General features: G+C 39.7%; 1 protein-coding gene across 8 annotated transcripts in view; it reads right to left on the bottom strand.

Annotated features, from left to right (window-relative positions):
* The window catches only part of NR5A2 (nuclear receptor subfamily 5 group A member 2), a 125,445-nt gene that overhangs the window by 46,535 nt on the left and 65,023 nt on the right, over nt 1-13,887 (bottom strand). For all 8 annotated transcript variants that reach the window (XM_058533748.1, XM_058533753.1, XM_058533752.1 and 5 more), the window contains 2 exons: nt 11,296-11,415; nt 2,094-2,241 (listed from right to left, as the gene is read on the bottom strand). In XM_058533748.1, coding sequence (XP_058389731.1) covers nt 2,094-2,241; nt 11,296-11,415 — 268 coding nt within the window. The remainder of the gene's footprint in view (nt 1-2,093; nt 2,242-11,295; nt 11,416-13,887) is intronic.

The raw sequence follows: 13,887 nt of genomic DNA, 5'->3' as shown, positions 1-13,887 counted from the left end.
TCTGGACTTGAGCTGGTCTTCAAGGGTGGCCCTGGTATGATTTCATGCCCATTTCAGGTAAAACAGGTGTTTGGGGGCTAGCCTGGGTACCTAAAGGTTAATTATCCTTATACTTCACTAAGTTGCTCCCAAATGATTGATTATTCATTGTTTCTATGGGGGTGGGGGGGGGAAGGTTTCCATTCATAAATTGGAAACTACCTGAACTTTACCATCAGTTACATTTTTCCTGCTTCTTTAAAAATAAACTCTTGGCCAAAACTCTATTTACCTCTGATCTGAAACAACAAACAGGCATAGTTTTAAGAGATATTCAGCTAGTCATTGACTGGTGCCCAGGCTCCTGAAATAGTTAATGCACTCATTAAACAAGTGAGTGTGTGGCTGAGGTTCTGGAAAATACTTGGCCCAATTGTTCAGGAAGATAATTTGTGAGGTTCAAAGGTTGAAAGCACTTCAGAATCCACCCATCCCCCCGCAATATACTCTTCCATAGTATTGGCAGAGAATATAATAATTTTGAAAAATGATGAAGGAAAGATAAAAGTGATGAAAATTAAACATGGCTCACGGTTAATTTCTGCATCTTCAAATGTAATACAGTTATTCAACTAATTTAAAATACCATTGAAGTGAGATGACTCTCAAATATTTTATCACTAAGATGCTCTAAGATTTCTTACACATATATTACCACATTTTTCATTTAATTACTGATCAAATGTTCTAGTTGAAAAGTCTAAGATCTTGCCACAAACCAGAATAATTGGTGAGATTACAGCAAGCCGGCCTCTGCTATCTTCCTCTGGATTTCCTGAAAACTATTCTTGGGTAAAAATGGAGACTTACTTGAAGAGAACTTTCTTATTTATTGTGGTTAATGCAGAAACCACACAGGATCCAGTCTTGGCATTGGAAACCTTTGAACACCACATCTATGAAATTCTGTTGTCCTTTTAAATTTTCAGTAACATTTCTTTTTGCTATATTTATCACATTTTCCAAAATATGAAAATGTTCTTTTTCTTTTAAATGTTGACTACATGTGAAAAATTAACTCTGGTTCTATTACTTCAAACTATCCCTTTATTAGCAACAGTTGTGCAGCACTGTCAAGAAGAATTTTAGAACAAAAGTACCAAATTTGGAGAGTAGACACATCTGTTTTACTTTGGAGTTTGTTTTATTGTTTTATTTCTTAGGCTATGAATTCACAACCATCTTACAACTGAAGGCTAAAGAAAAAACATATGTTGGTAAATCTGATTTCTGCATTTTTTTCATCCAAGGGAAGTTGCCTCCCTCAGCTGTCTGCCAATAAGTAATAAATTGACTTGGCAAAAAGTTTATTTAAGTTGGCTTTATTAAGCCAACAAAATACAGAAATCAAGTATGGGACAGGCAGAAAAATCTGTTCCTTTGAAGTCAATAAAAATCCATCTCCTTAATCCTTATTTTATTCCAAGCAGTGGTGATTTTTCTCAACTGACTCACTGAGAACCTTGATTCGGCTAATCTGTCTTGCTTAGTTATCTTTCTTCTCCAAAGCTTTCCTAAAGAAGCATCCTTTCCCCTTGACAACCGTCATCTTTTATACTTGCATGGGGTGCATCTGGTTATAAACATTCTCTAGTTAATCCTGATAGATTTAAGAAACAGGTTTTTAATTACTAATCACATTTTACAAGAATAAAAACAGCAGTAGCTAGCAAGCTGAAATAAAAGGCACACAGAAACGACCAACAGCAGAAAGATGGCTAAAATTTGATACCATCCGTCTTTCCTAAGCTAGCTCCATTAAACCTTCTGTCACAGCTTTCTATCAGTGCTGCCTACTCATGAGGTCCATTATGGAAGAAAATTCAGGACTCCAGTCTAATAACTCCTTTTCCACACCCCAACCTATCCACTAAAGGGCTACGAATCTGCAGAAATATAGACAGACAAATATATTCATGTTGGAAGATTTCATGATTTGAAAAGAAGGGTATCATCTTGGTAGAACAAAAACACATGTTGACTTCACGACACTCAGAGCGGGGCATCATTTAGTAACTTTTGGTTGTATGTAGTATGAGAAAAGGGTTCCTTACCTAAACTAAAGAGCACCAAGAATTTCAGACACACAAACTCTCGTTGATCAAACTGTAGAGAACGAAGCTTTGCCACTAACTCCTGTGCATGACTCATGAGACTGTTGAGGGTGGCCCCAGCCTGTGAGGCTATTATGGAATAGTCCACCTGCAACACAGAATCACAATTTTAGTGACTCCCAGAATCAGAAATATACATTTCACTTGAGACTTTTAAGAATTGTGGGTAAAAACAGATTGCAATAGGGATTTATAACAGAGGGAACTTTTCCCGTGAAAATAGTCTGAGAAATGTTCTATTATTATAAAATGTATAATTATTTTGAGAAATCTAATCATTTTGATAAGTTTTGTAGGGAACAGGTTTTTTTTTGGTGAGGAAGATCGGCCCTGAGCTAACATCTGCTAATCCTCCTCTTTTTTGCTGAAGAAGACTTGCCCTGGGCTAACATCCATGCCCATCTTCCTCCATTTTATATGGGATGCAGCCATAGCATGGCTTCATAATTGGTGCGTTGGTGCACGGCCGGGATCCGAACCCCCGAACCCCAGGCCGCCGCAGCGGAGCGCATGCACTTAACTACTTGCGCCACCGGGCCGGCCCCGGGAACAGGTTTTGACCACCTAAATTTTACAGGTATAAATACACACATACATATATACATACATATATATATATATATATATATATACACACACACATTTTTCCTACTGTAAGATTACATTAGCACAGAAGATTAAAATTTTTAACTCTCATGAATAAGTTTAAAGAAAAATATACTGTCCATAAAAAGTGAATCCAGGAGAGCATTCTATGTGTACACAGTGATATTAACTAGTATATGAGAAAAATGAAGGCAGAGACATGTTTCTATTTTTAAGAGGCCACATTTTAGAGTAATCATTGTTCAAGATTGCACGCTTGTGGAGAATGAAAGAATCACATGTAGATTATACTTTAGTTTGCTGCTGCCTAAAAAGCTATGACAGACGACTACTAACAGTTCATATGATTGTTAATACATTTCTCTCTAAAGACAGCAATGATCTTATTTATAAGAATAACTTTTTGATTTGGAAAACAAAAAAGGCTGATTTCCTTCCTCATTAAAACAAAAAGGTGCTGCAATGCACCAATCTTATATTATTCATGGCGGCATAAAAAGTTACATTTCTAACAATAAGTTACGACGCTGGGATGGCTGTCAGAGCCAGCACTGGCTTGGCTTCGCTACTGCAATTACAGCATAATGGGAAAGCCCAGTTGGTACCTGACGCTCCCGTCCTTTTTCTGCTGGAGAGCTCTCAGGCAACCAGATACTCTTTTAGGTGCATTTAATATTTGCAGCAGCAGCAAATTTGTCTGGGAGGCAAGTCCTCATCTGCCACTCACCCGGAGCAGACTGTATTAAATTTTTATATTTATTGACATTTCATTACCATAATTGACTGCACTTGCTTCTCTAGGAGAAGGCATTGGGCTGCCTCCTAAGCAGGAGAACTAGTCCCTTGAGCAGAATTTGCAATTAAAAACAAGGCAGAATGGATTTTTTTTTATTGTGTAAATATGATGAGTTGAATTTTCTGCTTTAACTAGAGAATACTGGGTGTACAGAAACCTTTTTCCAGAGTGAGAAAAATTATGAGTCAGTGGAAAGACGACCCCCAAAGGTGTCAATCAGTTTATATAAAGTCAACTATGCACGAAAAAGCCACAGTTAATGTGTGATCTAGGAAAGCTCTTGCATGAAGCACAGCACTGTCCTACGTGCTTCGTCCATGTGCGGGCATCTGTCCTCTAAATTCAAACATCAAGTGTCCTAAGAGCTCCTTTGGTTTCTGTTTCAGAAGCTGTGAAGGAAAGAGCCAGCACACAGGCAGCCTCAGCCCTGAGCTGCAGGCAGAGACGACAAGCAGATGGTCCCCGCAGAGCACGCACGACTGTGCCTGGCACACACAGCGATGTCACAACCATCACTGCACCAGTTCTCTTACTGGAGAACTTTCTATCCAAGGAAGCTCTTCTGACTGAAAGTGGTGCCCGAGCTCTAAATTCCTTAAAAACCTGTACATAGTCTAACTGCTCCAGATAATAATAATGTAAATCCTACAGAGACAAATGGGATAGGTGAGTGAATACAAGGGCCACGGAGGTGGAAGAAACCTTGGAGAAGACAGGAGATGTGGGCCAATGCCACCATTGACCAAGTGCCTTGGCAACTCATGTGAAGCCTCCACCCCTTGGTGTCCTGATCTGTAAATAAGGCAGTTAAGCTACATGATAATAAGGTGCCTCCCACTTCTGTGGTCATCAGGAAATGAGAGTGGTTGGGACAATACTACCAAGTCAAGCTTGGAATCAATTGTTGAATGTACTGCAGCTGTAGCTTAGCATGTCCACAGCACATTTTAATAACAATCACTGGGTAAGCCCTAAACCAGGAAGGGATACTAAAATCCACCACAAACATGTGGGTATTAATTAATTTTTTTATTATTAAGATCCAGTCAATTCAATTTTGGTATCTGTGCAGTTCTAACAGGTATGCAGTCAATTCAAATACTAGAACTTCATAGTTGAAAATGTAGCACATCATAACTGAAAAGAATCTAAATAATTTTTTTAAAGATGGGTTAATTAAAATTTGATGTGTGTAGTTCTAACAGGTGTGTAATAATAAATTCAACTACTAGAACTTCATACTTGAAAACGTAGTCCACTATAACTGAAAGGAGCTGAAGTTGTTTCATAGGATTCTATATTCAGTGAGATGGATCTCAGGAAATCAACTGGCATACCACCAACTTTATGGCTGTACATTTATTTACATGCTAATTTGAAAGCTCAAACATGTTTATTAAATGGGGGCTCCAACAACATTTCCTTCAAGGATAATTTATCAAATCGCACAGCTCTGAAGGAGGATGGGTGATTTACTCCTGAAACAGCACACAGATCTGCAACTTCCTTACATTTTATTACAAACATAATTATATTTTCATTGTCGAATGCAGAGTTTGTGCTCATTTCAGGAGCAGCTGGCCTTGTCTTTTATGTACTTAGTAAAATTAATTTATTGCTCTCTTACGCATAATCTTTGTGCCATTAAATTCAAGGCAGATATTGAAGAAATCCTATAAGCCGATGTCCCCTTTGGATAAATTTCACCCATCACGAAGGTAGAAACAGTTTTAGCTAAATTGCTTTTAGTTCTAACAGCTGAAATTTTTGATGACTTGTATATTGTAAGAAGCCTGTCATTTTAATGTGATACACAATAATAGAAGATAATGAATAAGTTGCCAGTAGATCTTTTCCCTCAGGATGATGTTACAGGGGTGGTTAATTAGCTACAATATGCAAATACTAAAAGGGATTCCACTTCAAAGTACTCTATTGTTATTTTTTATATATACACACACAGATATATATGTTTCACGTGTATGTATTTTTAAAATACTGGATAGAAATGAATTCTTGTCATAATTCTAAGATGCTAAATATATAGAATTGATTTGACAATACTTAATATTACTGATAATCATTATTTCCTTTTTGCTTAACAAGGTTATTTAATATATACTTACACAGATGCCTGATTAAAAGACATAATTAAAACATAATGGCTAACTTTAGGGTTACGTAAGAAACTGGGTGTGAAACACCAAATCCTCGTTTCAGTGCAGGGTCTTGGTGCCCGGGGCTCCTCTTTGCAGTGGGACTGTCTCAATTACTCTAGTTCTGAACGAACTACGAGGGGACTCAATTCTGCACATATTTCTTGAGCCAATCCGAGTGCAAGGCACTGAGCTAGCCAGTGGGCTTAAGGGAAAAGTGCTATCTTATCAAACTTTTTTCTCTCTCTTCAAGCTCCCAGTTCCCTGGGAATCCTTTCATTTTAAAAAATTCAGTCTAGTCTTTTTCTTCTACTTTTGCTATAATAAATTCACATTATTTATCTTGAGCTGTGCCCAGTAGGAAAAAGCCAGAACACTGGGCCAAAGAGCACCGGGGGCCTTGCGTTTCATGGTTGGCCCAGCAGAGCTGCTATAAAGCATTGTCTGGGTCCCTTTTGTGTCAGGCCCTGATATTATAGACTGAGGCATATTACGATGTACTACTCTTAACGTACTCAGAATAAACACTTTCATTTGTTCTAGAAGGAATCATCATGGGGCAGCTGAGAGAATTCTATAAGCAAACCTGGAAATTTATAATGAATGATTTGGGAGTACTGTATTTCTTCCGGTTGAGGCTGGAAAAGGTTAGTGGGGTTTAGGTGAGGTTTCATCCAGCAGTTCCTCATCCCTGCTCCTCTAACCCTCGGAGGACTGAAGCACCAGTGCCTGCTTCAACCTGCAAAGGAGAGGTCGGGTGAACACCCTCTCTCTGGGGACAAGGCACTTCCTTCTAGAAGCTGAATCACCTGGGCAGCTTCGAATGCCCATGTGATTCCCCTGCACTTCCTCCTCCGAACCTTCCTCACACCTTATCTGAACCCGTGTCACGGGCTTACCTGTGAAAGTGCCCTGTGCAGAGCACTATGCAAAGGGCAGTCATTACGGTCATTAATCAGGTGGATGAATGCCACATCTGATCGCTATTGAGGGCAAGACGGTGTCTAATTTTTTCCCTCATATCTTTGATTTCCCTGCACTTATCAGGTCTTCAGAAATATTTTCAAACTAAATGAATCAAGTTATTCCTCTCCTGTAGGCAAGTACTACGTTGCCTGTAAGGGAATCTCGCATGCCTTTGAAAAATAATGCCATTTAATTTTTTTCCGGTGATAACACCATCATGACTTGATACATTGCATCACAGAAACAGACTCCTATCTCTGTTTCAAAGTCCACAATCCACACAAATCCATGGTAGTAGGTCAGTATGTCTCTATGGCAGATGAATTCTTTTATTTCGAGAAGTAAGAAAAATTCTCATTTAAGATACGTTTTCTCCAAAGACTGGAAGAGAACTCAACAAAGTTGAGTTGATTTAAGGTGGTGGCACTATGAGTGATTTTTTTTTCTTTTTTCTAGCTTTTTTCTTACCACTGAAATAATTTTATAGCTTAATCATCACATTAAAATTGCTTCTGGGGCCTGCCCGGTGGCGCAAGCAGTTAAGTGTGCGTGCTCCGCTGCGGCGGCCCAGGGTTCACTGGTTCGGATTCCGGGTGCGCACCGACGCACTGCTTGGCAAGCCATGCTGTGGCGGCGTCCCATATAAAGTGGAGGAAGATGGGCACGGATGTTAGCCCATGGCCAGTCTTCCTCAGCAAAAAAAGAGGAGGATTGGCAGATGTTAGCTTAGGGCTGATCTCCTCACCAAAAAAAAAAAAAACTGCTTCTGGGAAAACAATGTACTTCCAATGCCACACCAAAAAATAAAACAAAACCGTTTACGTATAGAGGCTCAATAAAAGAGAAATGTATTTGTTTTGCTTGAAAGTTCTAAAGAGGCCGTCGTGCACTGAAATTACACACGGAGACCAAATTAAGCGCCTGTGGGGAAAGTGAGCTTCGTAGCCCCCGCCGGTTCTACAGAAGAGCAGGACTGCACAGGGACCAAGAACACAGACTTGGGCACCAGGCTACCTAGATCCGAACATCCTACCACTTACTCATTGTGTTTCGACCTTGAATCAACTACTTCACCTCTGCCTCAGCTCCTGACCTGCAAAATGAGGATCATCATCATAATAGTACTTTCTTCCTAGGGTTGTTGACTCTGTAAGAGTCAGCTTCATGTCAGCTCAGTTTTGATGACTTCTAATTTTCATGTCAGCACTTTACAGAACTATTTCCTGTAGTTTTTATTTCTTTTTTTTTCTCTTTTAGTCCCTGTCCATAGCCATGATTACTTTATCACAAACATAATATCTGTGCACAGACTTTTTGGTACCTGGCTTTTAAAATTATACTAAGCATTGCAGGTTTCACTAATATCACTTTTAATGACCAAATGAACAAATTACGACAGCAAATCAACTGAGTGAAAAATCAAATCTGTTTTCCCAATCACTATATTCATGAGCTACAGCTCGCCACCAGTGTGCTTCTTGACCCACGGGCAGGGCCATCTCCCCGGCTGTCCAGGATGGGCTGGATTCCATCTGCTGAAATTCTTACTGCAATTCTCTGAGGCTGATTTCATTATAACCCCCCCGGACAGGCGAGCACACTGAAGCCAGATGGTACAGGGACTTGGAATGGGAACTCGAACACAGGCCCATCCGACTCTAAACTAGACTGCATTTGTGTACCACACACACACACACACACCATTTTCATACCAGGGAGGCAGCAGGCTGCACTAGTGATGAAAATGTTACTCTTCCCACAGTCCATTTGGTATTAGACTGTAAACATAACAGAGGAAGTTCTCTTTGCTTTCTTCTACTACTTCCATATCTTTTCCTTTTTTAAATCATTTTTTTCTTCCAGAATATTGCCCTACTCTTACACTTAATGTAATCCTTTCTTTCCTCTCATCATTGTCTTAACTATCTTCTTAAAATTGGTGTACACGAAATAATTTGTTAGTCGTTTTAATAAAAATCTAGGTTTCCCAACCCTAGCAATCAGGGAAGTACTTACCATTCTAAGAACACTGTATTTTTAACATTTTCACATATGTCCCTGGACTACGAGGTAGGGAGTAGCCCATGTCTACTGCAGTAAAAAATGATTTATTATTATAGAACCATTGTTGGCATCTCAGCCCATGACAGAGTTGGAAGTTATAAGAGGGTGTGGACGAGATGTGGGAACATGATGGGGGTGAATACTTGGGGTCTTGAATCCAAGTTAACTGGTTTAATTAAGCACTTAGGTTAGAGAGATGATGGTTCTAATTTAGTACAAGCAGCTCATATGTATCATGTGCCTAACATATTCACATTAAATAGGTGTTGGGGAGATATAAAAGCATGTCTATGACCCACCATTAAAATGTCTTTCTCATTCTGTTAGGTAGGTCATGTACTTTGGAAAGGTCTTCCTCTGTAGCACTTTTTTGCTTTCATCTTAAGAAATTACAGGAAGCTCAGAGGTGCATTCAAATGTTTTGTCTAGCCTGTTCCACAAGAGCAAATAAAAGATTTGTTCCATAATTTCTGTAAATGAGAATGTCCACTCATAATGAATCACTGTTAGGCTATCTACTGGGATTGGATAGAAGAGGGTAGGGAGAGGTTGACAGAAGTGTGGCTCACTTTAAAAGGGGGTGGGGGGCGAGAAGAATCCAGCTGCAGAACAGGTGTAAGAACAAGCCCAGTTCTCCACAGGGAGTCTCTCAGCCAGTTGTGATGGAAAAACATGAAGTAGCAATAATTGATACTAAAGACTATAAATACCATCTCTTCCTTGACTGTTCCTGGTTTTGAAAATCAGAGAGACAAGAAATGCACTTTCTCTACTTTTTAAGTGGTAATTACCTTTACCCAGGGACAGCACTTACGGCAAAATGAAATGTGAAATGAGGAGTATTTCTACAGAGCAGGAACGGAAGTGCTCGGAGAAAGAACGGCACAAACCCATTTCATTTCTGAAACTCAGAGGGAAATGAAATGAAAGTAACTCGTGGGCTGAGTCTTATTGCTCTAATGCAGCTCTGGTTGGGCAGGGGTGGGAGGCATACCCAGTGATAAGACTCTGAAAATGGGTACATTTCCTCTCAAGACTTGGGTCACAGGATGAAAATGCTACCAAAAATTTGAAAGCACAGAAGTTAAACCCATCGAGACTCTCTTTTCTCATCTAGAAAGCCTTTCTCACGAGAGGTACAGAAAGCAGGGACCAAATAGTGATGGAGATGGTCGAATTGATCCAATTTGCAAAAACTTTAAAATAGTGCTTGCCTTTAATTTGATTGGGAAAATGTGATTTATTAATAATACAGCAAATGGCATAGAGACAGCCTTTCATTTTCAGATATGCACTGCTGTGGTTTCACAGCACATAAACATTTATGGCTGGATGTAAAAGATCTCGGTGCCTGAGAACTGAAGTAGTGAAGCATCGCTCGAATAGGATGCCTGAATAGGAATGACCCAGTGGACCAACGGAATCATGATGTTCCATACATTTATTTTCATAACACATCAGTTACTAAATGGAGGGTCAGAAAAAGGAGGGACAAGCCAAAATCCTGTAAGTTGGAATTAGGTCCATTAAGTAGACTCTCTCTTCCCCCAGATGTCCACAAGGCCAACTGTCTCTCCTCCTCCAAGTCTTTGCGCAAATGTCACCTTCTCCATAAGGCCAAACCAACCATTCCTATCCACCACTGCAACCCATGGGTCCCATTGCCACACACACCCATGGATGTGTGTTGATTCTCCTTTACACAGCCGTTCCTTTTTTTTCTTTTATTTCATAGCACTTGGACCTCTAACATATTATAAGTTTGTTTATTAGGGTTATTAATTGTCAGCTTCTCCATGCTACAATGTTAAGTTCTATGAGTGCAGGAATCTTTTCCTGTTTTGTTCCCTAATATGTGCCCAAGCCCCAGACTAGTGACTGGCACACTGTAGGATGTTCAGCAATATTTGTTGACTGAACAAATATCAATGCAAACAGGAGTAGGACCTGACAGTAATTTTTTCTATCTTCCTTTTGAATGCTGACTGGCTCTTGAAAACTAAAACTCCTGTCCCTTTTCCTTCGCTTGCCTTTGTGCCAAATATTTAGATTATACGTGATACCTGAATCAGTCTCTTCCACCAATATGATTCCAAAATAGTAAGGATTCCACAATTGAAAGGGTTTTTGTATAATGATGTACACCTGAAATTTATATGATGTTATAAACCCATGTTATCACAAGCAAAAAAAAAAAAAAAAGGGGTTTTGAATAGCTGACAAACAAGTGTGATAGAGTAACGCAGAAGTTCGAGGAAAAAACCCGGGGAACTGATCATTCATTTTGATTTAGCAATTGGTGACGCTTCAGAGCACAACTTTCACTCCCAGCAGACAGCGAGCACAGAATGGCTGTGATCTGGTCTGCTTTTACAAGTTTAACTGTAATCACCAGAGAAGAACAGAGTGCCCCAAGTCAGCTTTCCTACATTATTTGCAGCCAAGCTCTCCCTTTCAAAGCACAAGAAGAGTGCTTCTGTCCTAGTTAAATTTCTGCCATTCTGAACATGCGTAATAAAAAGACACTTTTTTTTTTTTTAGTCTCTACACTCACTTGTTGCCCAGTAACCAGGAAGATGGATCCTTCCTTTCCATGTACCACTTGTCGGTAAATGTGGTCGAGAATTAAGAGCTCACTCCAGCAGTTCTGAAGCAGCTTCATTTGGTCATCAACCTGTAAAAGAAATAGAAAAAAATGACCCTGTTATTCAGGACTTTTTTGTGTTTGCATAATTATCTACATAAGAGAACTCACTCTAAGCAACGACGTCTCCACTGATGGTCACCAAAACACAGATGCTCAGAATTTACATCACTCCTCCTAAAAATCATTATTTTTATTTGGACAAATACTTTTTAGGCCACACATAAATACTTAAGCTAAGTATTTATAATCAATGAGCTGCTAGGAAAAGGTACTCCATTAGCTTGGTCTATCTAACATTAATAGAGCTATCACAGTCTGCTCGTGGGACGTGCAGACGCCTCAGCCTGTCCTCAGTAGACTCATTAGAATGACCCCACAGAGCCTGGGCTCGTGTATCTAACCGAGGCTGAAATAGTATACAGATATTAGCAAGCTGCCAAACCAACAGGATTCATATAAAACAAAATTAGCCTGACAGCCCAAATGACTTTTGGAGACAGGGGCAAACTGCCATTATTTGTCATAAGTGTCCAGTGACAGTCCAAACTGTGCTGGACTTTGAATAATTGCCAACCGTGTTCTTGAAGCTAACTTGCACTTGCTTTATGATTTGATCACTTTTCTCACAAACTCTCTAAACTTCAGTTTCCTTATTGGAAAAATGAGTCAAAACAATACCTCCCTCCCAGGACTCCTGTGAGAATTCAAATGAAAAGTGCTGTGTGATAGTGGGCATTTTATCCATATGCCATCTTGCCCTCCAGGGGACTACATTCTTCAATGACAAAGCCGTATCTATTTCATGTACAGTCCGCATATCCACGTGAAATAGATACGGTCTAAACATAGAGAGCATCCTGATCCATTTCTATGGCTATTTTTAACAGTTCACTCTTCATTGTTTAACGTGTACCAACCAAAGACCTCAGTGTACCCAACTGCCGCGGCCATGTTTAGACATACACTATGTATTTACAAAAATAACACCTGACATTGGTAGGCTGTGTAACAGTTTCTAGAGTTTTTGTGTATTGTTTTAGATTTGATTCACAGAACATGCCTTTGAAGTTAGCAGAACTGGTATCACTATCTTCAATTTACAGATGAGAAAATAGGGTCTCAGAGAGGTCAAGTGGTATGCCTAAGATTCTCTTTCTTTCTCTCAAGATCTAGGCTGTCTCCAAATTACATCAAGAGGTGCTAAAATTTTCTAAACCAAATTAATTTAACTCACTTTTAACAAATTCATTTCTAAGTGGCTACTCAAGGAGACTCTGGATAGTTGGAAGATTCTTAGGAAGTTTCCACTCATACATTGGTAATGATCTGAGCTTGTGGCTGAGTTTATTTCTGTGAGTCCAGAACACAGCAAACGTGGTCAAGAGAACACAGAACTTAGAGTAAAAACAAGGAGTTGAGGCAGAGTTCTACACTTCCCAGCTATGAGAGCTTGGCCAAGTCACTTAATTCTCCAAGCCTTATTGTCTCAACTGAAAATATATAAGATAGTTCTTGTCGTGAGGATAAAATGAGATAGTGGATGGGAAATCCCCTTTGTCGAATGCAAAACAATACATAAATGAAGGAACAACAATAAACAGAAGGCTCCCAATTGGAAGACCCTATTGACTCTGTTTAGAAGCAAAAAAAGCATTGTAGAGATCAAAGCTACAATCAGACTCTGTGATCAGGAAAAGGTATCCCCAAGCATCTCCATCAGAAACATTTTGAACCAGTATGTCTGTCTGACCACAAGAATTTCATTCATTAAGCAAACAGATATTTTTAAGAGCCAATTCTCTGTTGAGTATAAGCGCCAGGCCTGGGACATAAAGGTGAACCAGGTAAACGCAGTCCCCACCTTGTGAAAATTACTCTCACGGGGGAGAATGCCCTCCAAACACTGGTCAGTGGTCTAGCGACAGTAGGAGCTCACGCTCTTCTTAAGCGGAAATCTCCAGAGTGTTGTGTGGTGTTACAGTCAGGCTGTGGGCAGCAGCTGACGGAGACCCACCTAAATGTTCTTCACAAACAGTTGACACAAGGAGCTGTGGCCAAAGGTTCTAGCAACGTACATGTCGTAGCGCTCAGAGCAGATTCCAGAACTGTCTCTCTCAGATGCCTGGGGTGATTTCAGAACGAAGCGCACTTTGCTCTGCGGGGTTTTTGATGTTCTCATTCCAGCGAACACACTATCAGTGTCTTATTTCAAAGTTTTTAGTCTGTGATGAGAATTTGGTTCCACTGTACATTTTTTCTGTGATGTGACGCTTTAGTTATTTATCTAACATTCTTTTCGGGAAAGCCTAAAATACCATACTTTGAGATTGTCTCCCCAGAAACAATTACCATACACGTTAATGTTCCAAATAATTTCAAGATGGATGTGGGAATATTGACTCTTCAAGGTGCATTTATGGACTTCTGGAGGGGATTCCAGCTTAAGAACCTACTTATACAGCAAGAAAATTTATTACTCCCATTTTGCAGGTGGGAAAA

This window comes from Diceros bicornis, chromosome 38 (genome assembly GCF_020826845.1).
Source record: "Diceros bicornis minor isolate mBicDic1 chromosome 38, mDicBic1.mat.cur, whole genome shotgun sequence".
Classification (NCBI taxonomy): Eukaryota; Metazoa; Chordata; class Mammalia; order Perissodactyla; family Rhinocerotidae; genus Diceros; species Diceros bicornis.
Note: the sequence above shows the minus strand (reverse complement) of the source record. Positions and strands in the feature narration are given on the sequence as shown.